Genomic DNA, 25,747 nt, shown 5'->3' with positions numbered 1-25,747 from the left:
ATAAATTTTAATAAACTCCAGCATTTAATATTTGAACTGAAATTTCAAGTTTTTTATTAAAGTGTATACAATTCAGGCAGACAATTATTACTAAAAGAAAATTACTTGAGGGAACTTGAATTGTACAATTTCATGTCACATTAATTAACCTGAGAGCCTGCTGTGGAATGTGTGAGTATAGCTGAAGTTTCTAAAGAGACAACTCACAAAATGTTTGCATAAATTGCAACAAGTAGAAATATTACAAATAAAGCATTTTAACAATGAAAATGGAAAAGTATAATTATAATCAAATGGATCACTTAAAAAAATTGTATATGAAAAGCACTATACACAGGACATTTTTCTAATCGCAATGTTTACTTCGCACATGATTTATAAAAAGTAAATGTACTTTCTCAAAAACTTGTATACAAGCAACTGTTATATTACCAGACATCTACAAATATGTATGTAGGGGTTTTAATTGGTGCTGGTGATATGCACGCTGGACACAGAATGTGTGCCAAGTCTCAACTAGTTTTCAGCATTTTTCTATTTTCTTACAACAAATAAGTCCAAACCTTTTTTTTTTAAATTATGGACGGATTTTGTGAATGATAATGATATTCAATGAAGCTTTTACACGGAAAATAAATAATGCAGAAATACTACTTTCTAACAGAAGAACTTACATGAAAATGGGTTTTTAAGATTTGGTAGTGGAAACTTTTCAACAAGCTTCAAAATTCAATTTACGATTGTAATACCATTCAAATTTTAAAAATGTATATTTATGTACAAATGGTAAGTATTCATTCAGATCAAATCTAAAAGTTTAAACTATCGTGTTAAACCCAGTATAAACTATAAATATTTGACATTTGAAGCTGCCTAATTGTAAACAAATTTAGTTATACAAATATTCAAACAATTCAGGTTAGGTGTGTAATCCTCATAATGACACAAGTCCATGTCACTGACTAACTCTGGTAATGCGTAGACGCTTGGACAAGATCAGTCATGGCATCTCCTATGGTATGAACTGCCTTAAGCATACTACAATCATCTTGACACTTATTCACTGGTTCAGTTATCTTTAAATCTGAGAACAGCAAACAAACAAAATTTATAGTTATATTTGGCTAAAAATATATTTCCAATAATTTAAAAAGTCATTTTTATCCATCAAGAAACATTGTAAAGAAAAATCTTACCACCATAGCTAAGAGAGTCAGTGTCACTTTTACACTCTTGTTCTAACTTCCTAATCAAGTCCTGCAACTCATCTTTTCCCTCTGGTTCAGTGCTTGTGCCATTCATCATCTTCCCAATGACCTCAGCTTTTTGAAACAAGGATGATAATGTACCAGTGGTGTCACAAGTTTCATTACCAACAGTGTTGTTTGCTCTCAACTTACTACTCATTAGAAGTCTTTTCCTCTGCCAAGCAGGTATGGAAGATAGTGGTGTCATTTTAGCTGTTTTTTCTTCAGCTGTTCTGAACAGTTTTCCATGAGACAAGACCACAGGCTGATTTTCCTTATTTGATTCTAAATGTGAATTGTGAGTACCACAAGAGCTGGGTAAAGCTGACTGAGAGATATGAACAGGTGTGGACATGTGAACAGGTTCTAGTTTGTTTCTCTTGTGAACTCTCTTGTTTGGTGAAGGTTCATTTGAGTTCATTGCATGATGATGAGTGAACGACGGGGACATGGTTACATTGTTTGCAAATATTTCACTGAGTTCAATGTGAGTGTTCTCATCAAATGGCTTTAGATAGGATTCAGATGTGTCTCCACGTTTTCTTTGCTTCACCTGCTTTTGGTGAAAGGTTTCAGGTGTCTTTACTTGGGTTCTCAGTGAGGATGAGCTAAAGATAAGACATGGATTACACGCTCTAGTCCCCAGTGTCAAATTGGGTGTAGCATTACTTGTAGATATACAGCCAGCCCTTTCCTGACTTGATTTAGTTACATCATCTGTAGACACATCTCCTTCAACCGTCACACATTCTGTGCCATCTGTTGACTTTTCAGTTGACTCCAAAGTGAGTGACATGTCACAGGTTTGATATAATAACTGACCTGACTTAGTAGCACAGTCACTGTCATAAGTATTTTCCCTTTCATTTGTAGTACCTTCCCTTAATTTGATCTGTGAAGATAGAATGTTCTCTCCATGTTTACTACTGGTTATTTTGTCAGTGTTTACTATTGGTTCCTGAATCACCAAAGACATGTTGCCATCTTGTGGGGGAGGTAATAAACAATTGGATTCAGTACTTTGTCCACTTTCAGTTGGCTCTTCCATTTTGTCTGTCTCTAGAGTTCTTTCAGTTACCTGTACATCACAAAGTGTAGCAAGGCAAGTAGAATTTTCATATGACATATCCTCTGGCAGCTGTATCTGCACAACATTTTCACTGACTGTGTCTCCTTCTAGAGCAGAAGAGTTTTGATTATCTAGCGTGCTTGTGCCAAACTCAATTGTTGGATGACCTATTGGAGTAGAAGTTCCAACAATAGACAGCGTATTAATATGGTATAGAGCATTCTCTGAGCTATCCCCTATTTCATCAGGAAACTCTTTGATACTGAGTATAGGACTAAATGGTGAAGAACGAGGAATCTCCTGAAAGATAGCAGTAAAAAAGAAAGGTCTAGAACACATAAATTAAGAACAAGACAAACATAACTTGAATTACTTAAATTGTTGCATGCCTAAGTTGAAACATGTTTGTAGGTGTCAGTTATAATTCTATTTTTATCATCTACTGTAGAGCTGCATATCTTTACAGCTATTCCATAGCAGGAAGATCGTTATCAAATGAAACAAAACTTACCATATCATCTTCGGCTTCTGATAAATTTAGATTATCATAATATTTCAGTAATGTATTTAGCTTCATCTTTAATGTTCTGGAAAACACATTTTGATTGTTAATTCATTTAAAATAGTTTTAAAATATGTAGCATCTACAGTATTGCATAGTTGAAATGCTACAATAATAATACAGGATTTAAAACAATATTTAGCCTAAATATTTTCAATACCTATTCTCATTCTGTAACTGTTCAATTCTCTGTGCCATTTCTTTTTGTTGAGCTTCTATACTTTCTTTTGATAAAAATGTATTGGCCTGTAGGAGGATTTGATAAATTTTAGTCTCATTAAAAAAATGACTTCAGATTTCAAACTGTTTATATAAGTACAAAACAAAAATTACACCTGCAAGCTGTTCCTACAAAAAACAATGGATACTTTATTATTAATGTTAATTATTTCTGCTGTATAACTGTCAAAGATCAAATATTTTGAGACATACTGAGCTGCTTGAAGTTTGATGTGGGTCTGATGATGGGCTGTGTAAGTCTGGCTTAGTTTCATCTTCCACAAAATATCTATCTGACTGTGAGTCTGGGCCACTGGTGTCCACAGCCAGGCCTGAGTCAGTGGACGGAGAATTACAGGCCTCAGGGTCATTATGGAAGTATTTTGGTTGCCTGTTGAAAACAATTCACTTTACAATTTAGTATAAAAAATCTTAAAGATCATCAAAGAAATAATTTGTTTTTTAACAGGTACTGCTAATTAATATTGTCCTGTTGAGAATTTTCTCTTAAAAGAAATTGTTCCTCATTGCCACATAAAGCACTGACCAGTCAAAGTTGTCTTCGGCATTAGTTGAATCATCCACAGGAAGGTAGTTGACTTTTTGTTGATAACGATGTCTTCTGCTCAGTCTGTTCATTATGATGTGAAACAAGGCTTTTGTGTTGTCTATGAGGGAAACCTATAAAGAATACATTAAAATGTATACAAATATAACAGGTTTTATAAAAATCAACTATTATAAACTTCGAATGCTAGAATTATAACACTTACAGGAAAACAGTACTCCTTCATTGGGTGTTTCAGTTTGTGTGCATGTGAGGTTAAGCCATGCAGAAAACAAGTTTGACACATATCATATTTAAAACACTGTAGACATCTGTATCTAATGGGATACAAGGTATGTATATTATAAAGACAAGGACATTTGTATAGAGCATAGGGAGACAACCTTAGTTTATTTAAGGGCTGGATAAAATAACTTTTATACCTGCTAAAACAACATCTGAATGCAGTTTTAGTAAAACCTTTAGCTCATTTTTGTCAAATATTTTTATGGTGTAGGTTAAGAAAAGAAAATATTTAAGATATTATTTAACCTTGTATAGATCTTAAGTTTTTTTAATAGGGTAGAGAGTTGATATGAAGTAGAGTTGACAAAAGCTAACCTAATGAGAACATAAATTATCAAACTTTTATATTACCTACCTGAAACCAATGATTGGCATATTCTCACATACACAACATCGCACACTGTGCTGAACTAGAACACACAAAATATTACATTAACTTCATCTTTCATTTTACATAGCCTAATTTATATTTGTGAACATGATTTTAACATTTTGGATGTAGTTTTATATACAAAAATCTGGGTAATAGTAAAATAGTTTACAATAAAACAAGTTTCAGCTTTAAAAATGAACATTTAAAAAAAAATAGTATGCTTTCCTTTTAACAGGAAACTAGAAATGAGTTTAAATCTATTGTATTAATTTTAAGTGATAAAAACTGTACAAACTAGTTCAAAACAAAAGCCTGTAATTATGATATTCACCTGTTTCTGTAGCTTGAATTCGATGTAGTGTTGGCAACCAAACAAAAGTCTGTGGCTCATGCAACAACCAGGAATAAAAATCTTCTCTACTGATGGCATTACTCTCCGTCACGCTGACCTAAACAAACAAAAGTGTTTATTACACAGCCACTGCTATTGGTCTTTAGAAACGTATTAAAAGTAAAAGTTTCTAATTTTATTTTTACTTATCATTAAAAGTGATGATTACCTTTGAATATATAAAAGTATGCTAGGAAAACAGGTATAAAAACATTTGAAACATAAATACTTACAAACTTAAAGCAACTATCAACAGCAGCTAGAATACTTGTTCCAAAAGCAGAACTTTCATTCACAAGATCAGTTATCTAGGGAAAAAATGATAGAAATCAAACTCACAATGATAAGAACAATATTTCACCTTTAAGTACTGTTAAGTTAAATTGGTTGGAGTAAGTTGCTATAGAAGAGATAAATTATGCGTACACAAAAATTATTCATTTGAGACCACAGACTAACAATTGAAAACATTACACAAAATAGTCTCCTCAAATTAATGTTACCTGCATTAGATCTTCAATAAAATTTGTTAAATTTTCTCGCTTAATTTTCTGCTGCTCATCTCTAAGATACATGAAAAAACCTGGAGAAAAAAAAAATAAATAGTGAGAAGATGTTTATGCTAGAAGTGTCTGCTTTTTTTATATACTTTAGTTTGTGTAAAATTTAACTTTTGAACTACTAATTACTTACTTTTATACTTCAAATTAAGTTTAATTTTGCAGAGTGCCATCAAAGCATTTTTAACTGATCTACAACACAACTTCCCAGTGCGATTTCTAAAGGAAATAATAATAAAATTAATAATACTATTACTTAAAATATGCTAATCCATCATTCATATAAGACACACATTGATCATTCAAAGAAAATAATAAATTACACAACACAGTACATCTTACACATCATAAAGATTCATCATGAGGTTAAGAATAACATCTGCAGCTCTAGGAATCTCAGCTTCATGTTGATGACTTAGATATGATTGTTTTAAAATACTTTCTAGGATACCAAGAGTTTGGGAGCAGGACATGCTAGCTTCTTGGTCATCATTGATAGCGTGGTGGGCGTGGTCTGCAAACACCTTTTTCATTGCAGTGATACTGATCCACTGAACTGAAATAGTAAAAATGACATTTTTTTTTCTTAGATTAATTTTAGCTGGGTTCAGTGGATACCTTTTTAAATTTCACACGTCAATACAGAAAAATTAAAAGCCTCTATCAACACTTGATTTTAAAATATTTTTTAAACTTACTTCCAGTTTTGCATTGTAAATCTCTCATTTTCATGGCAGTTCTATAAGCAGCATATTTTACTGGGCTGTAATTTGTATCTAAAAATGTAAAAATATCACTCAAAACTTTATAAAATCTTATGCTTTCATTTAATGTGAGACAAGTAAAGAACATAAAAAGTTTCAATTTCATTTATCCAGGTTATTACAGATGATCTATACTGAACAATTAAATATATTTTATGCTATACTTTAGATTTTGTTTTCAAATTTTAATTTCTCAAGGAGAATAGCCATTACAAAACTATAATGAACTATTTCATCTTCTTGTGGTTTTTTAGAATTATAACACAATAATTTATACAGTTCATAAAATATGTATAGCAGATTTTATAACTTGGGTCAAAATGAGATATCTGTAGACAGGAAAAACGGGGGTAGTGTAAAAAAAAAATCCTTTCTTGAGCATTATTACCTAGCTCTTCCAAGATTTTTTTAAGGTATGGGTGCACCCAACTTGTCATCTCTTGTGAGTTGCTAAAACATTGAAATAAAACAGGCATTATAAAAGCTAAATCAGAGTAAGAAATATAGGAAATATGAAGTAATAATTTGTCCACTAAGTTTTACAGGCAAAAATTCCCACAAGCTGATAACGTAGGGCTTACTTATTTTATTTATTTGAATAAAAATTTCATCAAACTTACTTTACAAAGTAGATAACTCCTTTGTCATTCTGTTTAGCTTCCCATCCTTGGTAAGAATCATCTATTAACAATTAAAACATTATAAAAGCTATTAATACAATTTCTTTTAAAGCAAACTAACAGTACTAACACATTTAAATGTAGTAAATAAATTGATCTAGGAACTGCTAAAAATACACTTTTATGATTATTTCTATACATATAAATTATAGTCCCTTCGTATTAATTATAACATTTAAATACTGACCAAAATCTGCTCCAAAAAGAGTAGCCATTTCAGCTAGGACTGTAACATTAGTTGAGAGGGTATGTCTAAACTTGCCAAGGCTAAGTAATATTAAGAAGAATAGCTAGTAGTTCCTCCTGGTTTGAATCTGTTAAAAAAACAAAGCTATGAATTCAAGATCAAATACATTTTTAACAAAGGCTGTCAACAACAAGAACTGACAATAAGTACAAGTACAAGTTAACGCTGCTCTAATTTACACTCATCCCCAACTGTCCTGATTTTGTGCTAATATGAATGTGCTAATATTATAAGTTTCCAAATAGAAATGTATGTATTTTAACACCAATATAATATAGAGTCTAAGATATGAATTAACTAATAACTTGAATTAGCTTATTTAGGCCTATATTTTTTGCTTGTATTATTGCTGATTTTAGTAGGCTAAATACTAAATAGAGGGGGGGGGGGAAGAATGTTAAAAAACATCAAAAGAGCATGATTTCACTTATGGTTGTTATGGATTACCTCCATAGGCTAATGGACACCAGCGAGAAAAGTCTCAAAGGTATTTGAGAGGTGTATAAATTCATTAAAAAATCATGCACAGCGTATTTACAATTAATATGGTTATAAAATCCTGCCTGTCTGGTTTTTTTCGGACTTTACTAAAGATTGGATGTATTTGATGTTTTTAATATTTTCGGTAACTAAATAAAAATTTAAAAAAAAGCAAAAACAATTTGGTTTTCACGTGTAATGGCGACATAAACATGGCATCCTGCTATTGGATAGGCTGCCATAGATTTTATTGTACACATTGTAAGCTAAAAATAGAAAACTAGGTCATGGGGTTTTAAATTTGCATGTTATTTAAAAACTTGATCTGCAAAGTTTTGTAAACAAATAGTTATCGATCACTAAGTTACTGTACAGCCAATCAATATTTGTCTTACGAAAGTGAAACATCCGGTTATAACTTAGGCTTGATGAAAATAAATAGAAATGTAGCCTTAAACACAACAAATTATTTTCAAGTTCTCTGGATTTGCAAGTTTTATAGCATTTATTCTAAGAATATAAAATTTCTAAATTAATTTTAGGCTTAAGTTTTTATTTTTTATTTTTTTTTACGGTCTAAATCTAAAAAGCACATTTTTATTCCATGACAACAACACTATGGAAGGAATCTCGTCAACTCGCTTGTCTCCATTAATTAGTAATGATTAGGTCTATATCTATTAGGCCGGCGTAGAGTACAATAAGATAATTTATTAATAATTAATTAGAATATTAGATTCTACTAAACAATGAATTTTTTTTTTAAATTTGGTGTGTCTTACAAGAAGTAATAAGTAGTAGATCTAACTAACTTAACTAAAAGTTAGGATTCAAAGATTCTAATACTTAAGTAAGTAAGAATATAGATTATAGAATGAGTAAAATAGTAAATTAAGTATTGATTATAATTATATAATAATAAAACTATTTTGAATATAGATCTAGATTAGTATAGGTCACTATTGGACACTATTGGTAGATCTACTAGATCTAGTATTACTACTACTAGATTCTAGATCTAGTGACATTTCTAGCAGTAGCAGCTACAGCTAGATTCTAGAAATCTAGACTCTAAGTCTTTAATTATTAATATTAGCCTAACCAATATTAATATTAATTATATTAAATAATAATGATTAGGCCTAGTTATTAGATCTAGTAATACTAGTTAGATCATCTAGGCCTAACACTAATCAATAATGAATGGCTTAATGATGGGTAATGACTAATGACTCTCAATGACTAATGTGTAATTGAATGTAATTTTGTATCATTGTTTGTTGACTATCCGATCAGTATCATTGACTCTTGAGTTTGAGTATGAAATTTATTTTATTTTATGAGTGAATGAAAAATTGAAAATTAAAGTATTGAATGAAAGACTAAAGCTGAAGGGTAAAACAATAGCCGCTTATGACCTAGATCTAGGAATCTTCTAGGGCTAGATCTAGATCTAAAGACAAAAGTTATAGATTCTAGAAATCTAGATCTAGAATCTAGAATCTCGATCTAATCACTTTTGAAATACTCTATACTGCCGGGCAGTGTGAGTTTTTTTAAATCTTCATTTTTAAAGATCTGCCTGGTTTGGCCTGATCTAGTTGGGCTGAGAGCATAATTTATGCAGCCCGATAATGACACTTTTGAAAACAAAAGTCTAGCATTGTCTGTAGCATATTTGTAAATCATTGAAAGCCCATATTTTTCACAAACAAGAGTAAATTAGATAGATCTAGATCTCTATATATATATTTGGAATGAAGACGTCCAACTGCAATTTCCCACTATTTTATTGTGATGTCACTCTCCTATAGTGACCTAAAGTTATAGTTATGAAAATATAGCCAAGTATAGGAATAATTTATAGCCTATATCTATATTTTTACCAACGCATAGCTTGGTCTAATTCATTTTTAAGAAGATATACTTTTTTAAAAAGTGTCTTGGCTAATGAATCGCTAGCATCTTCGGTCCCTACAAGTGTTTTTTTTAAGTATTATTTTAAGTTTACCTTTTAGTTCTTTGAATCCCAATGATAGTTGAATAACATTTAATACATCACTTTAGGAAAACCATTTTTTAATCAGGAGAAAAGAAATATATCCATATAATAATATACAGATCTATGTAGTAGGTCTTTTCACAAACGTCTTTGTCAGGAGTTTTATAACATACCTGGCCATCATAGCCAATGGCGATTAAAAGTTGTTTTGCTAAACGAAAACATAAGGAAAACAATGGATTTATTTAGCATATTTTACCATTAAAAATAACTTGTTTTCTTTTCCTAAGAGCTTCGGATTTTTCTTTAGGTCTTTTTAAGGTAAGTAGAATATGTGTTAATGTATTGAAAGGTCTATTCGTAGTATTCTAGAAGTTAGAACTACAGCCAATTTATTTATTTCAACTGGACGGGTGTGGGGAAATTGCGAGACGCGAAAAGCGAAATGGCGAGGCGGGAAAATGCGAGAAGGGCGCGAAAACGGTCAGTCACGTGACTTTTTGTCTCGCATTTTACCACAAGCCGATAGTTACGCTGGGTGGTGTTGAAATGCGAAGATTTCTGCGAAAAATTTACCGCACCCGATTTTCAGTGGTATTTGGTCCAGACTTCAAAGACGTTTCGTTTACATTGTTAAAACTTCCGATTTTTCCGTCGCTAGACATACTGATGATTTGTCAACTCCCCCATTCTTTTGTGTCGACTTAGAATACCACCTTGTTCGAAACCGACGGAAATACCGCCGACGATAGATCAACTTCTGTCTTTTGTGTGGAACGCCGAGGCCGCCTGATTTACCGTCTTTGAAGATCGCCGTGCCCGAATCCGCTGCCGCCGCATACATATTTTCTATTGTTGCATAGAAATTTTGTATTATAGCCACCGCCTACGATTTTTTTCTAGCTTTTTTTTTACCATATAAATCTAAGCACAAGGAAATGCCTACATCATTTGGATACTACAAAATAAAGTGACGTCACCGATATTATCAGTTGCTAGTGCTATATCGTAAGCTATGGGCCTACTTCAAATATTTTTAAAATTAAGTTGAACTTATCTGAATTTTTTGGTTTTGGTGGTGGTGTTATTTGGGGTCTTCCATAAATGACGTCACACTCGTAGGGAGGGGGGGGTCTGTAATTTTATGACGATGTGTGATGAGGGGGGAGGAGGGGGGGGGGGGGTTAGATGTGAAGTCACACTATAAAAAGCAATGTTAGAAAAAGAATTTTAGACGTTTTTTCGCGTTTTAGAAAACTGTTTTAATAAAGTGTAATAGGAATTTATTAAAATACTCTATTTTGACCGAAATTAGACAAGATTTTGGGAAAATACCGATGTTTTAAAAAAAACTCAACTGCTGGTGACAACAATGAGCAAGACATTGCCAAAATTACAGAAATGATAAAAAATACAAATTATTAAAAAACGGAAAACAGATGTTGAGCGTGCGGATGATGACATTGATGATGATGAGAACATGGGTGCCAGTGTTGTTTGTGGGATGAACGAGGAGGTCAACTGTGATGAGAATGTGAAATGTTGTGAATATGGATTGGAAGAAGTAGCAAAAGAAAAATGTATAAATGGGAGTCTAATGAACTGGGTTGGGTGTACTATGTGTGAAAGATGGTGTCACGAGGTGTGTTTGATGACTGTTTCAGAAGATTTTGTTTGTAAATTTTGTTTGTAATTAAAATTACTTAAAAAAATAAATTGCACTTTTTAGAATTGTTTATACTTTTACACTTTTTGCAAGTACAAAAATCCATAAATAGATGTTGCAAAATATCTCTCCTGCTGACAAGATTATACCAATTCACAATGACACAGCTCACGTTTGTATAAACATGAGCGGGCTAGATTTTTAAATTAATGCCGACTGAGACGGGAATTTCCTCTCGCTAACAAGAGCGGGAGATGACAGTAGCACAGCAACGATGTTAGGATTTTTAAATAGATAGATCTAGATATAGATCTATCTAGATCCTCTCTATCTTCTTAGTATCTAGATAAAAAATAACAACATACAACACTCGTGTTATAGGGTATGGCTAAATGCTTGTTTACTTTAAAACAAAAAAAAAAATAATTTAAATAAATAAAGATGGAAAAAAAAAAGGAAAAAACTTTTTTCGCAAAAAGTGTCTCGCTATTTACCCTTAATTCCGCAGGTATGTCTCGCATTACCTTCTCGCATTTTCCCGCCTCGCCATTTCGCTTTCCGCGTCTCGCAATTTCCCCACACCCCAACTGGACTCTGTCAATCCCAGTCATCACTCTTCTTTCACTCAGTCTTCAGTCAATCTTCTCAGAGTTATCAGTCATCGGAGTCTCATCTCACCTCAATCAATTATGTGTATAGTCACAGTATAGTGTATAGGCCTACTAGATCTAGATCTATAATATATTTAAATAAATAGACTAAAGATTTAGATAGGCCTAACTAATAACTAATCAGCCTAGGCCTAACTATTAATTAACTAAGTATTTAATTTAATCACTAATCCAATTAAAATAATCTCAGCTTCTGCTCACAGTCCTTGGTTTTTACTCTTTATTGTATGACTAGGAGTTAAGGAGGCATAGGCCTACCATATATTAATTATTATAGTAAATAGGGCCTAGTAATAATTAATTATAGTATTATACTTTTTAGTACATTAGGCCTACTAGGCCTATATATTAATTAATTAATTAGCTAAGGGCTTAGACTAGGCATTTCGACTTCCGCTGTTTCGATTCGGTACGACCACATCCTGACTTTTTCATCGTACTTGTTGAAATTCGCCATTTTTTAACATGTTAATTCTCGCCATCGGAATCGAAGAATAAAATGTATTCGATGTGAATATTTGAGTTGAATTTCATCTTTTATACATACTAATAAATGAATTAGCTCCCGTTTTACATTGTCCGATACCGAAAGCGATCACCGATAATAGCAAATATTTGTCGAAATGCCGACGCTACCGAACTGGCGCATTGACAACTAAATTTCAGATATAAATATTCCTTTAAGTTGCATGAAAATAGGCTTAAATAGCATGCCAACCATTTGGATAAATAGAAATGTCGATTTGAAGGGTTTTTAAGCATGGGCCAATGAGGAGTAGCGCGATAAAACTCGTAGGGGTAGGAACGAGAAAGCGTGCGTAATTTCATAATGGCGGCCGGGTTACGAGATATTAATAGATATGCGCATACGATGTTTTTTAACAGCTGTTTGTTTTTAAATGGACTGTTACAATAAAATGGGCTTTAAAATAAATATACTGTAGATCTAAATTATTAGATTAAAAATGGAAAGAATGTAATTAGGCCTAATTGCTGCCTAAATAAATTATAAAATTTAAAATTAGCCAGATTTTTATTAACCTTCTTAATACCAGGTTAACTAGATCTAGTAAACTAGCATTAACGAATTGCAGATAAATAGATTATAAAGGCATTTTCAAGTAGAAAAAATTTATATTTATTGTAAACAGTTTTAAAAAAATTAGAATCTAGATCTAGATCTAAATGGAAATGAAAACACTAAAACAATAATGGGTCTAGAGATGTGTAATAATATATATATATATATATATATATATATATATATATATATATATATATATATATATATATATATATATATATATATCGGATATATATATATAAACTATTAGGCCTTTATGTAAATACTGACAGGCCTATCTGTAGTATCTAGATCTATAAAGTACTATAAAGGGCCTAAATTAAAAATAATAATGCCCAATTTTATAAGCTGCACTGCATTACAGTTTTAGTTATAGGCAACTATAATAGAAAGAAAACATGAACACTTTAATTAATGTCATTTAAGAATTTATCAAAGGATACGTCAACTTCACTAAACATTTTATAAATAAGAATACTGTGAAATGTCAATCTTTGAGTTTTAGCACACCTCAACACTTTTCATCAGAAACATTACAAGAACCAAAATTTTCTAAATTAATAATAACATTTTTACCATGTTATACACGGACACAAATCCAATGTTTATGGCAAATCGTTAAGTATCTTGATCATATTGTGCTGTATTTGACTTGTAAGTTCTAACTCTATACATTACCTGTACAATATGTATACTAGCACTCTTATTACTAACACCAGAATCAATATGTAAAGTTTAATCTTTATTTTTATAGTAGCAACAAAGAAGTGCAACATATTAGCCTGTAGTTAATCATCATAGTCTAATTGCGCTGTACCATATTCAAGTTCACTATTTATAGTTTTCCTCTAGCTATGTTTATTTTACTTGCATGATTGTATTGTTTACATGCTCTAGTCCTAATATATAAAGTTTCATGATGGTATATGGAATAGCAACCTAGCTGTGCAGTCTGGAAATCCTCTTATGGCAGTTACTATAGAACAGTGCCACACCCCTTAATTTAACTTCATTATTTCTAGTTATCTCTTTTCTAATTTTTATTTTATTTGTAGACTTCTATTGCCTATATCATTGAGTACAAATGTGCAAAGTTTTATCATTATATCTTTAATAGCAACATTGGTATGCAAGTTTAAAGCCAATCACACGTCTGGAATGCAGGTTACAATGAAACATAACAAGTTAAACACATAACTTTGAAAATTCATATAAAAAAAACTATTAGGCCTAGAATGATAAATTTGATATTTTTATCAATGGGGTATATTATAGGATTGATCTGGGTCCATTTTATCATTCTATGATAATTAGGAAAAATTTCCCAATAGGCCTACTAGACTCTCTTAGCTTAGACAGACTGTCTTAGTAATAGTAATGTCATAGGACAGATCTACTCTAGATCTAGAATCTAGATCCTAGATTAATCTAGATCAGGGGTCTCCAAACTACGGCCCGCTGAGATTTTTTTGTCCACGGAAAAAAATGTTAGTTGGAGGTGGCGGAAGACCTTTACTCAGAATACAAAACAATTTGGAAATGTAGCTTTGGGTGCAAAACTTTTGCATCAAAGTACCTTTCAAATTTTGGAGCAACATACTTGTGCGAACAAAAATTTTCAACAATTTGAGATCAAACATGGACCTTAAGTGTGTTGTCGGCCCCTGACAGTGTTTCTTTCAGACTTTTTTCTCAGAGGGGGGGGGGGGGGGGGGGGGGGCACTTGAAATTAGTATGTATTTGAGGGGTGGGTTGACTTGTTTTTTTTTTTTGGGGGGGGGGGTGGAAGTTTTGCCCCCACGAAGAGATGCCTGGAAGAAACTCTGGCCCCAAAGTGATATTTGATAGTTAAGCGGCCCTCTGGATGAAAAGTTTGGAGACTCTAGATCTAGATTCTAGAGTCACAAGAGTCTAGAATCCTCAATCTAGAATCTACATCTAAAAAATTTAATATATATTGTGACTAATGTAGTAGGGGTAGGCCCTCTAGAATCAGATCTAGTTGAATGTTAAATATTTTTAAAAATTAATGAGCATTGTCATTTAAACCTGTGATCACAAAAATTTGATTAAGTGTACTATGTAACCAGTGTAACTGTAAGCCTTATCACTTTTTTTTCTTTTTGCTATATGGTAATGTAAATGTAATTTAAATATTAATAGACTAGTCTTAATTAGGTCATTCTTGTGTTGAAAATGCCTATTAATAAATATGAATAAATATATACAGGAACAGAGGTGGAGCTGATGGCCCAAAAATAAAATGTGATAGGTCAGTGTAGCATGTCAGATGTCTCCTCACTGTACAAATATTTGTTTTACAATCTCTGCACTTTCAAATTTGTTTTAAAAATTTAGATTATTAAATTTGTATTTTTTAAACTGGAATTTTAGTTTTAAAAAGGTAAGACTAGTCAGATGATGAAATGTACAGAAAACATATTTTGTTGCCCATGTTAATAATGATTGGGTCTCTCTCAACAAACCAGGCTGATCCCATTTCATTAGTACACTGTAACCTGTATAACTAAAATATTGAAAGTCTTTGTAAAGTTTTAATACAGATATAGAATGTCTCTACATTTAACCAGGTACCTAACTCATGTTAGGGAAAATAAAGGCTTAGAACTGACCCTGCAGTGGTTACAGAAATAGGTGAACTCTACTTCATCTGCCCTAATGACGAGGTCAAAAAGGTTGACTTTTGGGATTTACATTACCTATAATGATTTATTGTATTTCAATTTCCAAAAATATCCTTAACACATCCTAAATAACTTGTAAAAATTCAGTTTTGAAAATTACTTTAAAAATACATGTTTACAAGTTTGATGGCTTACTTTCTGAACACCCTCAACTTATCATACTCATCACTAAAGTCTGTACCCTCCCTAAGAGTGTGATGTTGTTTATGGACGACCCCCAACTCCTCTCTTCCTTCTTTGTACATACTCCATTGGTCACAACATCTTTACATCATATCCTCACATCATATCATCACATCATATCATCACAGAAAAAAAAAATTAGTTCTGTTACAATGTGTTTTATTGAGTAAACTGTAAATAGATGTCTATAAATGATGTCACCCTTCTATAAACGATGTCTACCCTCAAGAGTGGAGGGGATCTAATTTTAGTGAAGGTGTGCTAATCTTGATGAGAACAGAAATTAAAAGCTGCAAAAGTCACTCAGGGACAATACAATAGAATTTTTTTTTTGGAAGGGGGGGGGGCGGTGAGTTTCTTGGTTGGTTGGAATGATTAATGGTGAGCCAACACACATGCAGAGCAAGGCATGTTAGCGGCCGTGGGATTGTAACCTGTAAGCAGTGTGGTATGAACAGGCTATAATCCTGAAGATTGCATGCTATCCATTTCCCCAAACCTAGACATCGGGCGTGACGATTTCACGCTCTACCGCTCAACCAAGTCGCCCCATACACTGTACAGCCCCCTCTGTTACAGTTCATTCTCCTTGATCTTTGTAGCGATTGCATAACTAAAGTTTCTCATTTGGCAATATGCCGGATCTTCTTATATGTAGAGGCACTGGTTATCTTACGTGCAGATCATGTTACAATCTAAAAGTTGACATTAAGATCAGCGTCACTTGGCGTGATGCAGACGACAGCACCAGGTATAGCGTGAGAGAGCCGTGGATCTATTTATGGCGACAAAATTCCGTAATAAATTTGATAGTATTTTGTCCGGGTCGTGCGTGGTTAGAACTTGAATGTTTGTTCATTGTGTGAAACTTTGGCTCGGGTGTAGAACATCTTTGTTAGACGTTTGTTGACGCGGTAGATCTACCGCGATAGTACTGTTGTCTTTATTAACAAGGCCATATAGTGATTATACAGCTGACGTGTCGTTCTATTGGATAGTTATTGTATGATTGATTGACTTGTGTCCGTAATGTAAGCCAACACACAGAAAGCCTTGTGTACAAGCGTGACGCGGCTTGAATACCCAGCCCGTAGAGGTGCTGCGTCATTACGGGTCTTTCACCTATTCAGTTACCGCCCTTTCTTGTACCGATCGCTAGGTCTGTCCAAATAAAATCTGATCTCACCATCGTGTCAGTGCTGCATCATGGTTTTAAACAATCGGGATTTTAAACAATCGGTGTTCGCTTCGGATATAATCTAAAATATTAGCTGGATGATTGAAATGTAGACCCATTCTAACCGATTGTAGCTTTAAGCTTTTAAAACTCCACTTTTTATCGCCACAGTGATGGCTTTAAGCTCCCGCTTACGTAGTCGCCATGTTAGCTTTAAGCTCCCGACTTTCTTCTCGCCACGATTGCTAGTTTTCAGCTCCCGACTTTCTTCGCGCCGTGCTAGTTTTAAGCTCCCGTTTCGTTGTCGCAAAGATAGCTTTAAGCTCCCGTTTCGTTGTCGCCAAGATAGCTTTAAGCTCCCCCCTTACGTAGTCGCCATGTGAGCTTTAAGCTCCCGACTATAAGGTGGCCGTGTCAGGTTAAATATACCACCTATGCTTACATAGAGGTTTGTGCAATCACTGCACCTGTTGCCCACGCGTGCAACCAAATCGCGTTGTTGTATGTCTTTTTACTTAATGCGTAGGCCTAGATCTATATCATATCCAAATCCTATCGGTCTGTCTTCCATTAAAGTACGGGCGAGAGGGGGGGTGTATGTTGGTATGATCAAATATGTTCAGTAAGATCTGCAACCTTTCAAATTTTAAGATCATGGATATCTACACCGCAAGTGTCATATTTGCATTGATTGGGGGAGGGGGAGGGGTATGTCCTAATACAGTGTGAAATTCATGGTATTTTATTTTTATTTCCGCGTGCGTTTAGTGACCGCCGATGTATTTGTGGCTGGTGGTTTAAATCCTGTGTCACCTCCGTGCCCTCATTTCTAAATACTGCAAGACGTGTATGACGCAGCTAATCTTTGGGTTGATGAACCGTGACCCGACAAATCTACCGGTACACATTCCGTCTGTGTCTGTTGTTTTTAAACGTTAGCTCTGTTGGTTTTGTTCATCACTGTATACACACGCTACTGTGTACCCTAGAGGTTTATTTTTTGTGTTAGCATTTAGTTGTTTTTTTTTTGTTTGTTTTCTGCAGTAATCAAAAGACCAGTTGAATTATTAATTCATTGAATAGATACTATTTATCTGTATAACATCTTTAATGATGGAATAACCTTTCTTATGTTTATCTTCATATCATTTGTGAATTAAATTAATTAGTCATTTATAAAATCTAATCACACATTAAATGTTCTCATCTTTAAAGATTTTAGCTGTATCAGTTTGAAACATTGTACTCTGGAAACAAGTTGGCTTTATGTGTGTATGTGTGTATATGAGTGTTTGGGTTTATAATAAAGTTAAGCTAATTGCCTACTGTTTATATTTTTTCACAGTGAATTAGGCTGCAGTAGAACAGCATGGCACAAGCAGTGTTGACAGTGTGTGAGTTGTCAACCTCTTGATGATTGTTGCCCTAGGAACACAGGCTGTACACACTTGTCCTCTCCCCCAGTCAGAGAGAAATGTCTTCCAAAGAGTCCTCCTGCTACCGGCCACGGGCCCAGATCACAGAGAAACCTGCAGATGGCAGCATGCACTTCACCATCATGAAGCACCCCAAGGAAGCGCTGGAAATCATGAGCATTCTCCAGCGCTCCAAGAAGCTTTGTGACATTACCCTGGTGGTGGGTGAGGAGAAGATTCTGGCCCATAAGATTGTCTTGGCGGCATCGAGCCCCTACTTCCGGGCCATGTTCACCAGTGGCATGAGAGAGGAGGAGATGTCTACCATCCCCCTACACGGGATCTCCCCATGTACCCTGGCTCAGCTGATTGAATTTGCTTACACCGCAGAGGTGGACATAAAAGAAGAAAACGTCTGCTACCTCTTGCCTGCAGCCACCATGTTCCAGATGAACCATGTAGTAGAAGCCTGCACGGTGTTCTTGGAACACCAGTTAGACCCCAGTAACTGCATTGGTATCGCAGACTTTGCCAGTGAGCACGGTTGTCTGGAGCTAGAGAATAAAGCCAGAAAGTACATCAGAAAACATTTTTGCGAGGTGATCCAATGCGACGAGTTCCTGGTCCTCAGCCCTTGCCAGATGATAAACTTGGTGAAACAGGACGAGCTCAATGTCCAGTGTGAGTCTGAGGTCTTCAAGGCTGTGGTCAGGTGGGTGGAGCACGACCCTGAGAAGAGACTAGAAATTCTGGGAGGGCTGATCTCTTCGGTCAGGTTAAACTTCCTTGCTCCCAAGTTCTTAGAACAGCAGCTTAATAACTGCCATATACTACAGAAAAATCCACAGTGCTTGCAGACTTTGTCAGAGAAGTTAAAAGGGCTTAAGCTCCACCTCAAATGTTCAGATCTTCCCAGAAGGCCGTGTGCCCCGTTAGTGATATTCTGTGCTGGTGGCTATCTCAGACAGTCCTTGAGTAATTTTGAGTGTTATAACCCAAAAAATAAACAGTGGCTACGTCTTCCTGATCTGCCTACACCTCGCAGTGGCCTGGGGGCTTGTATGGTACGTGGTGCCCTGTATGTCATTGGGGGGCGTAACAATTCACCTGATGGGAATATGGACTCGAGCAGTCTGGATATGTACGATCCTATGCGGAATGTTTGGATACCAAAGCATAATATGAACTTCCCACGTAACCGTGTGGGGGTTGGTGTGATTGACAATATGATTTATGCTGTAGGAGGTTCCCATGGGACTACCCATCATGCATCAGCAGAAAGGTACGGTTAATTGTAATTAAAAAAATGTTATTGAAGTTATCTAATACAGTCAATTGGTTCATTAATTTGCTATTGATAATTCTTTTAGTTGTTATTTTTAACCAGCTCCCTAGGAGTACAAAGAATTAAGATTTATAACTACAACAAAAAATGCATAAAAAACGTTTTAATAACAAGCTTTTATGTAATGATGCACTAAAAAGTAGAAAATAAATTATAGACTACTATTTAAATAACTATAAAGAAAAGCGTGGGTCACTTTAGTATCTATTGGATACCTTTACTAATGTTAAGGAAGACACCCACGCTTTTCTTTATAGTTATTTAAATAGTAGTCTATAATTTATTTTCTACTTTTTAGTGCATCATTACATAAAAGCTTGTTATTAAAACGTTTTTTATGCATTTTTTTTCAGTACTTTACATGTTTTATTTACAATAGAGTTACATGACTAAAAACCATTGCGCGCCTACTGAACATCACGTTCATTAGGCGCGCAATGGTTTTTGAACGCAGCCATTACGTGATGGCGCAGCTATTGAAGGTGATGACGCGTGTGGTGTGGTTGGCTAGACATGCCTACTAATTTGGTCCAAATTTTAATTAATTCATAAAAAATTAATTAGGCATCCAATTAAGTCAAATTTAGATTCAGATTGCATTGTCTTCATGTCTTGACCCACGTGCCAACTGTGAATCGTATTGGTCAAGTAGAACTGTCCGAATTTTCACTCCTGCGTTTCCGTCTAGACAGACAGACAGACTGTCGAGGAAGTGAGTTAAATAAAAGCTTGTAAAAATACTGTATATTTAAAAAGTTAACCAGTTGTGTTCTGGAAATGACAGAAAAAATAACAAATACAAACATTTCTTTTCAGATTTTACATGTATTTTTTCTTCTCGGGAATTGTTTTAACTTTAAAGCTATAAGTTTTATTTTCCAATGTAAGCTAATGGATCTCTAAAATCTATACACCCTCTATGCATTTGGAATAGGTACCATTGAAAAATTTAGCTCAGACTTTGAAGCAGCTTTGTCACACTGATTTACTCTAAGCCCATTCAATCAATACAACTGTCATCAACATTTATGACTCTAGTGAACAATAATTGTACAATACATGACAGTTAAGTGAACTAATATCTCCTTCTGTCTGTGAATGCAGGTATGATGCTGAACATGACAAATGGACTGACATAGCAAGTATGTCAACTAAGAGAATTGGGGTTGGTTGTGCTGTATTGAATCGCCTGCTGTATGCCGTGGGTGGATTTGATGGAGAAAACAGGTTGTGCAGTGTGGAGTGCTATGAACCAGAGCATGACCAGTGGACTGAGATAAAGCCAATGAACACCATGAGGAGCGGAGCAGGTACTGACGGCACTAGGCTGAGAATGTTGTTCAATTAGACATGTCAAGCAGCATGAGATTAGTGATGAAATATCTTTTATTGATTGAACTTTTTTTTTTATCTTGTATCATGTCAAAATACATGACTGAGAATAGTGTTTAGAATGTTATTGAAATATCTTTTATTGATTGAATTTGATTGTGTAGCCATAGCAAGCAATATTAGATTAATATGTTGACGGTTATTGAAATATCTTTTATTGATTGAACTTTTGTTTGATCTTGTACCGTGTCAAAATACATGAGACTGAGAATAGTGTTGAGAATGTTATTGAAATATCTTTTATTGATTACATTTATTTGATTGTGTAGCCATATTAAGCAACATTAGATTAATATGTTGACGGTTATTGAAATATCTTTTATTGATTACATTTATTTGATTGTGTAGCCATATCAAGCAGCATTAGATTAATATGTTACCGGTTATTGAAATATCTTTTAAAGTTTTATTGATTGAATTTGTGTTGTGTCTTGTAGCCATGTCAAGCAGAACAGTGTTAGATAGCTATTGAAATGTAATATCTTTTATTATTTGTTTGATATTATAGGTGTTATCGCAGTAGACAACTACATCTATGCTGTGGGTGGCTATGACAGCTCATGTCAACTCAAGTCTGTAGAACGGTACAGCATTGATAAAAAACAGTGGGAGTTTGTCTGTCCAATGAACAGCCCAAGAAGTGCATTAAGTGTGGCTGTCATTAACAATCAGTTGTTTGCTTTAGGTCAGTTTTTTTTGTGTCTTTATTTAATCAAACATACCATTTTAATTGATTGCAATTTATTTAAAAATACCGAAACGAAGTATACATTTATTAATGCATGTGAAATGGTATACAATATCTATAAGCTGTCGTTGGTGTAACAATAGGTCAATATCTACAAGCTGTCGTGGGTGTAACAATAGGTCAATATCTACAAGCTGTCGTGGGTGTAACAATAGGTCAATATCTACAAGCTGTCAGTGAGCATGACAACAGGTCCATTTTATGTTTCAGGTGGGTATGATGGCAACGACTTCCTTTCATCTGTGGAGTGCTACTGTTCTGAGGGCAACAAATGGTATGACATCACTAACATGACATGTGGCAGAAGTGGACATGGGGTAGCCGTTGGAGCAGAACCGCCCATCAAATGAGGAAACAGTTTGGCCGCTGTTTGAATCTATCTGGGGAGGGGAGGAGGGGGGTCACTTGTTAATGTTAACATCATTTTAAAATGCTCTTAAAGTTCCTTAGACAAAGTAGTTTCCTAGATAATTGATCTCTTCACTTAATTGAAGTAACAAACCATTCCTTTATGATCATTCAATGGCAGAATTTTATATGGATTTTGCCTTGGTGCTGGGTTAAATTTTTTACCTGAAATGAGAATGCTTTCACACATTTGTGGCTTCCTGTATTGTGTATAACTGTGGGTGTATCTTGATCAAGTAATGCTTTATTTCTAAGTGAGGACAGCCATTTAAAAAGAAATTGTTAGCTACAAAAGATCTACAAATACAATTGTTTATGTTATTAAATTTTAGCAGCTAAGCTAATTGTTGTTTTAAATGTGAATGACAGATGAGGATTTGCTGTATTAATGTATTTTTTCTTCTGTATTTGTCATGTTACTTGCGGAAAGTAACTCATGTTATAGCAATAAGGTGATGTTTTTCTTTTCCAGTGAAATACATTGTAAACTTATCAACTACTTATATGTCTCATTTAATTTAAGATATCTCTAAAAATCCATAGATCTGATCATAATCATACATTTGCAGCAAATTTTATTATTTATTTATATTTGTATATAATGTCCAAAAAAATTGTGTGAAAAAGTATTCAAGATTTATGTAACATGCTTTGCTTGTTTAAGTAATTGTTTTATTAGATTATATACTAAGTTGCCATTTTAAATATGTATTGTAATTTTAAAAATGTTTATCTTAAAATTCAAACAAAGTATTTTCTACCTCAGTTAACCATCAAGCATTAGTGTCTCTCATATTCCATCAGAGTTACAATTTTAGAAACAGTTAATGAAGAAATACTTCAAAACATTAAACATAGAATAAAAAAAACTTGTAGAACATGCAGATTTTTCAATGTAACCTCACATTTGATATGAGAGCTTTACATTTGTAATGTACTTGTGTTATATTTTATGAACAAACATTTGGGGACTCAGTCCAATTATTAGACTAATTACAGTGTACTTATGTGTGTTTATGAAAACATCATTTACCTTAAGCTATTGTACATACTTTGAAATCCATTTATTGTCACAAGTTTTGATAAACTACTTAGAGTAATTAACAAGGATCAACTAAAATGTTGAGAATATTTTAAGAGAAACACATAAGAATTAATTTTCTAGAATTTGATCTCTCATGCTCTTTTTATTTAACAGAAAATTTGTTTTGTAATTGAGATCTGTTAATTTTTGTCAAGTAGTTTAGAAGAAATGGTTTAGCTGCTTGCCGAAGTGTTTTGTCATGATTCTTGCCCTTGTTACTGTCAACCAAATGTAAATATCATGTTCACATATTGTGAGATAACTGGTGCAATCATCTCTAAGTCAGGGTTGTCTGAGTTCTTGTACATACATCACACTTTAAACAGATCTCATCTTGTGAAGGCATTCATTCTATCACTACTGGGTTGTTATGTCAGTGAATCTGCACTTACCCCATTCTAGTAAACTAAAACAATACAACAGCTGTGTAAAACAAATGAGAATGACACGCACATAATTTAATGTCTCTTGCTTTTGTGTAAGAAATGTTCCATGCAGGATGTCCTGTCCTCTTGGTCTGTATTCCATATACATTTGCTAGGCTTGTACATATTGCTCTTATGTTGTATGGTATGAGAGAACTCATGTTGATATGCTTTTGGTTTGTCTGAATGGTCTGCATTCAGGGTTCTCTTAAAAATATGCTGTATGTATTGTGAGTGATAGTGTTGACTTAATGGTCACGTTACATGGTATGTCTAAGCCAATAGTGAGAACCTTTTGTGTGTGATAGTGTTGACTTAATGGTCACGTACATGGTATGTCTAAGCCCATAGTGAGTTGATGTATTAATTATCTGCTGCATTCCTTGTTAGTGGCAGGCCATAGTCAGGTGTTTGTCAGTTTTCTCGCAGGGTTTGTGTTTGTTTAACCTGAGGTCAGCATCAATCAACTTTCTGCCATTCCATTCGTGCCAGCAGGTGGCCTGTGCTGGAGATGTTTCTCTTGTCCTGGACGTGTTGTCAAACATTGAGTACAGCTCACCCACTGCTGTGTTGCTCTATACACGTGAATCAGGGGTTCGTGACTATGTGTGTGAAAGTGAAATAAATATATTTTTTTGTTCTCTCATCGATGCTTTTTGTTGTTATTTATGTTTACAATTATTATTGTGTCTAATTATCGAAAACACGATGGGGGCCTAGTCTGACTGAGTACTCTCGGATAGAACGTGATCACAATACTAGTTTTTTTTAAAATAAACGTACCCGGATGTAAATGTTCATGTCATTAAAATAGCATGATGCGAGATGAGTAAGAGTTAATGGTTAGGTGACGCTTGTTTATTGCGGGATATAGGAAATGTCATTAGTAATAGAATGTTATCAAAGTTTATTCACCAACTTAGTATGGTAAAAAAAACGAATACTGAACACACCAGAAAATTTTCCGTTTGTGCATATGAAGAGAGAACTGTTTCAAGTTTCTACTGACTTGAACCCGAATTAGAACTCGCGCCTTTAGGGTTAGCAATCTAGCTCTCTACCGCTAGGCCACGCCGTCCCACGCGTGCTTGTAAAGTGTTCTTTATTAATACCCTTTTCGATGTAGATTTCATAGAACAAGTTGAAAGCTCTTTTTATAATGACTAGACCTATGATATTAAGTTTAGCCATTCAACAGATCAGGCATGATAGGAACAATGCTAAATCAGCAGTTCCCGATAAGGACTTGGGTTAGCCACAAAAAATGAGTGTAGCTAAAAATGAAGTCATGTAAGAATACGGATGCTTGTTGACCGTTTCAGTACGTTAAAACATGCTGTCATAATGAGCCTGACACAACTCTCGATTAATTATTGTAGCTTAACTCTGTGCTCATCTTTATAAGAACCAATCCATGGATTTAGCAAGGCAGAGAAAGATGTCCCACTCATATAAACCTATTTATACCTAGGTTATAAGGGATGAGGTTACTGTCCGTTCTAAAAATGCTTATACTAAGGATAAGGGAAAAAATATGCTCTTTTAAAATTGTGTGAGACCGCGGTACTGGTAGCTTCGCGGGGGTGGGTCTGCACCAGGTGACACCATTTTGAAAGTGACACCCAATAAAAAAAATCGCAACATTTTTCTGACCAATCCAATTAAATGATAAAAAAGTAAAGGGGGAGAGGGGTGACAATAAACCGAAAATTCAAAACTGTTGATCGGGGGTTGGTGGTGACACCCTCAATTACAACACCGGGTGACACACCACCTAGTGACGCCACTGCAAGATAAGATTCGGTTGGAGGGGGCACCAGATTCCAAAACCTCAATGACCTTGACTTGGGCGGATGCGGCATTAGTCATGTAGTCCATCGAGCATCCCTCCGTAGTTGCACCAAGTAAATCGCTTGGCCGTCCGTTAAAAAGGTGCTAAAACACAACAGCGGTTAACACGTCAGTTTTTGGGCCACAAATGTGACAACAATTGTCAA

At 34.4% G+C, this 25,747-nt stretch overlaps 2 protein-coding genes across 2 annotated transcripts; one reads left to right on the top strand and one right to left on the bottom strand.

Moving 5' to 3' along the window:
- Window positions 1-42: 42 nt before the first annotated feature.
- On the bottom strand, window positions 43-7,031 carry LOC131936475 (uncharacterized). Its single transcript, XM_059293490.1, has 17 exons — window positions 6,906-7,031; window positions 6,659-6,719; window positions 6,427-6,488; window positions 5,973-6,050; window positions 5,617-5,830; window positions 5,408-5,493; window positions 5,218-5,297; window positions 4,948-5,022; window positions 4,655-4,772; window positions 4,306-4,360; window positions 3,871-3,982; window positions 3,645-3,778; window positions 3,311-3,488; window positions 3,039-3,124; window positions 2,828-2,903; window positions 1,197-2,616; window positions 43-1,084 (listed from the first exon to the last, which is right to left on the bottom strand). The coding sequence occupies exons 1-17, from the start codon at window positions 6,931-6,933 to the stop codon at window positions 963-965; spliced, it is 2,985 nt and encodes a 994-aa protein (XP_059149473.1). The 5' UTR covers window positions 6,934-7,031; the 3' UTR covers window positions 43-962.
- A 2,605-nt stretch (window positions 7,032-9,636) lies between these two features.
- On the top strand, window positions 9,637-24,392 carry LOC131936458 (kelch-like ECH-associated protein 1). Its single transcript, XM_059293455.1, has 5 exons — window positions 9,637-9,768; window positions 18,279-19,630; window positions 20,798-21,003; window positions 21,594-21,770; window positions 22,044-24,392. Exons 2-5 carry the CDS (start codon window positions 18,408-18,410, stop codon window positions 22,181-22,183), a joined length of 1,746 nt encoding a protein of 581 aa, XP_059149438.1. The 5' UTR covers window positions 9,637-9,768; window positions 18,279-18,407; the 3' UTR covers window positions 22,184-24,392.
- The last annotated feature ends 1,355 nt before the right edge of the window (window positions 24,393-25,747 follow it).

This window comes from Physella acuta, unplaced genomic scaffold (genome assembly GCF_028476545.2).
Source record: "Physella acuta isolate Inbredline_101_S28 unplaced genomic scaffold, ASM2847654v3 ptg000178l, whole genome shotgun sequence".
Lineage (NCBI taxonomy): Eukaryota > Metazoa > Mollusca > Gastropoda > Physidae > Physella > Physella acuta.
The sequence above is the reverse complement of the archived record's forward strand: the minus strand, read 5'-3'. Positions and strand labels throughout refer to the sequence as shown.

Bases quoted from the DNA above. Each gene is read 5' to 3' on its own strand.
- LOC131936475 (XM_059293490.1), bottom strand. From the start codon at position 6,933: ATGGCTACTCTTTTTGGAGCAGATTTTG. The intron at 5,831-5,972 runs GTAAGTTTAAAA...TTACTATTTCAG, and splicing joins TTTACAATGCAAAACTGGAA to TTCAGTGGATCAGTATCACT. The intron at 5,298-5,407 runs GTAAGTAATTAG...TTTTTTCTCCAG, and splicing joins ACTTAATTTGAAGTATAAAA to GTTTTTTCATGTATCTTAGA.
- LOC131936458 (XM_059293455.1), top strand. From the start codon at position 18,408: ATGTCTTCCAAAGAGTCCTCCTGCTACCGGCCACGGGCCCAGATCACA. The intron at 19,631-20,797 runs GTACGGTTAATT...CTGTGAATGCAG, and splicing joins CATCATGCATCAGCAGAAAG to GTATGATGCTGAACATGACA. The intron at 21,771-22,043 runs GTCAGTTTTTTT...TTTATGTTTCAG, and splicing joins CAATCAGTTGTTTGCTTTAG to GTGGGTATGATGGCAACGAC.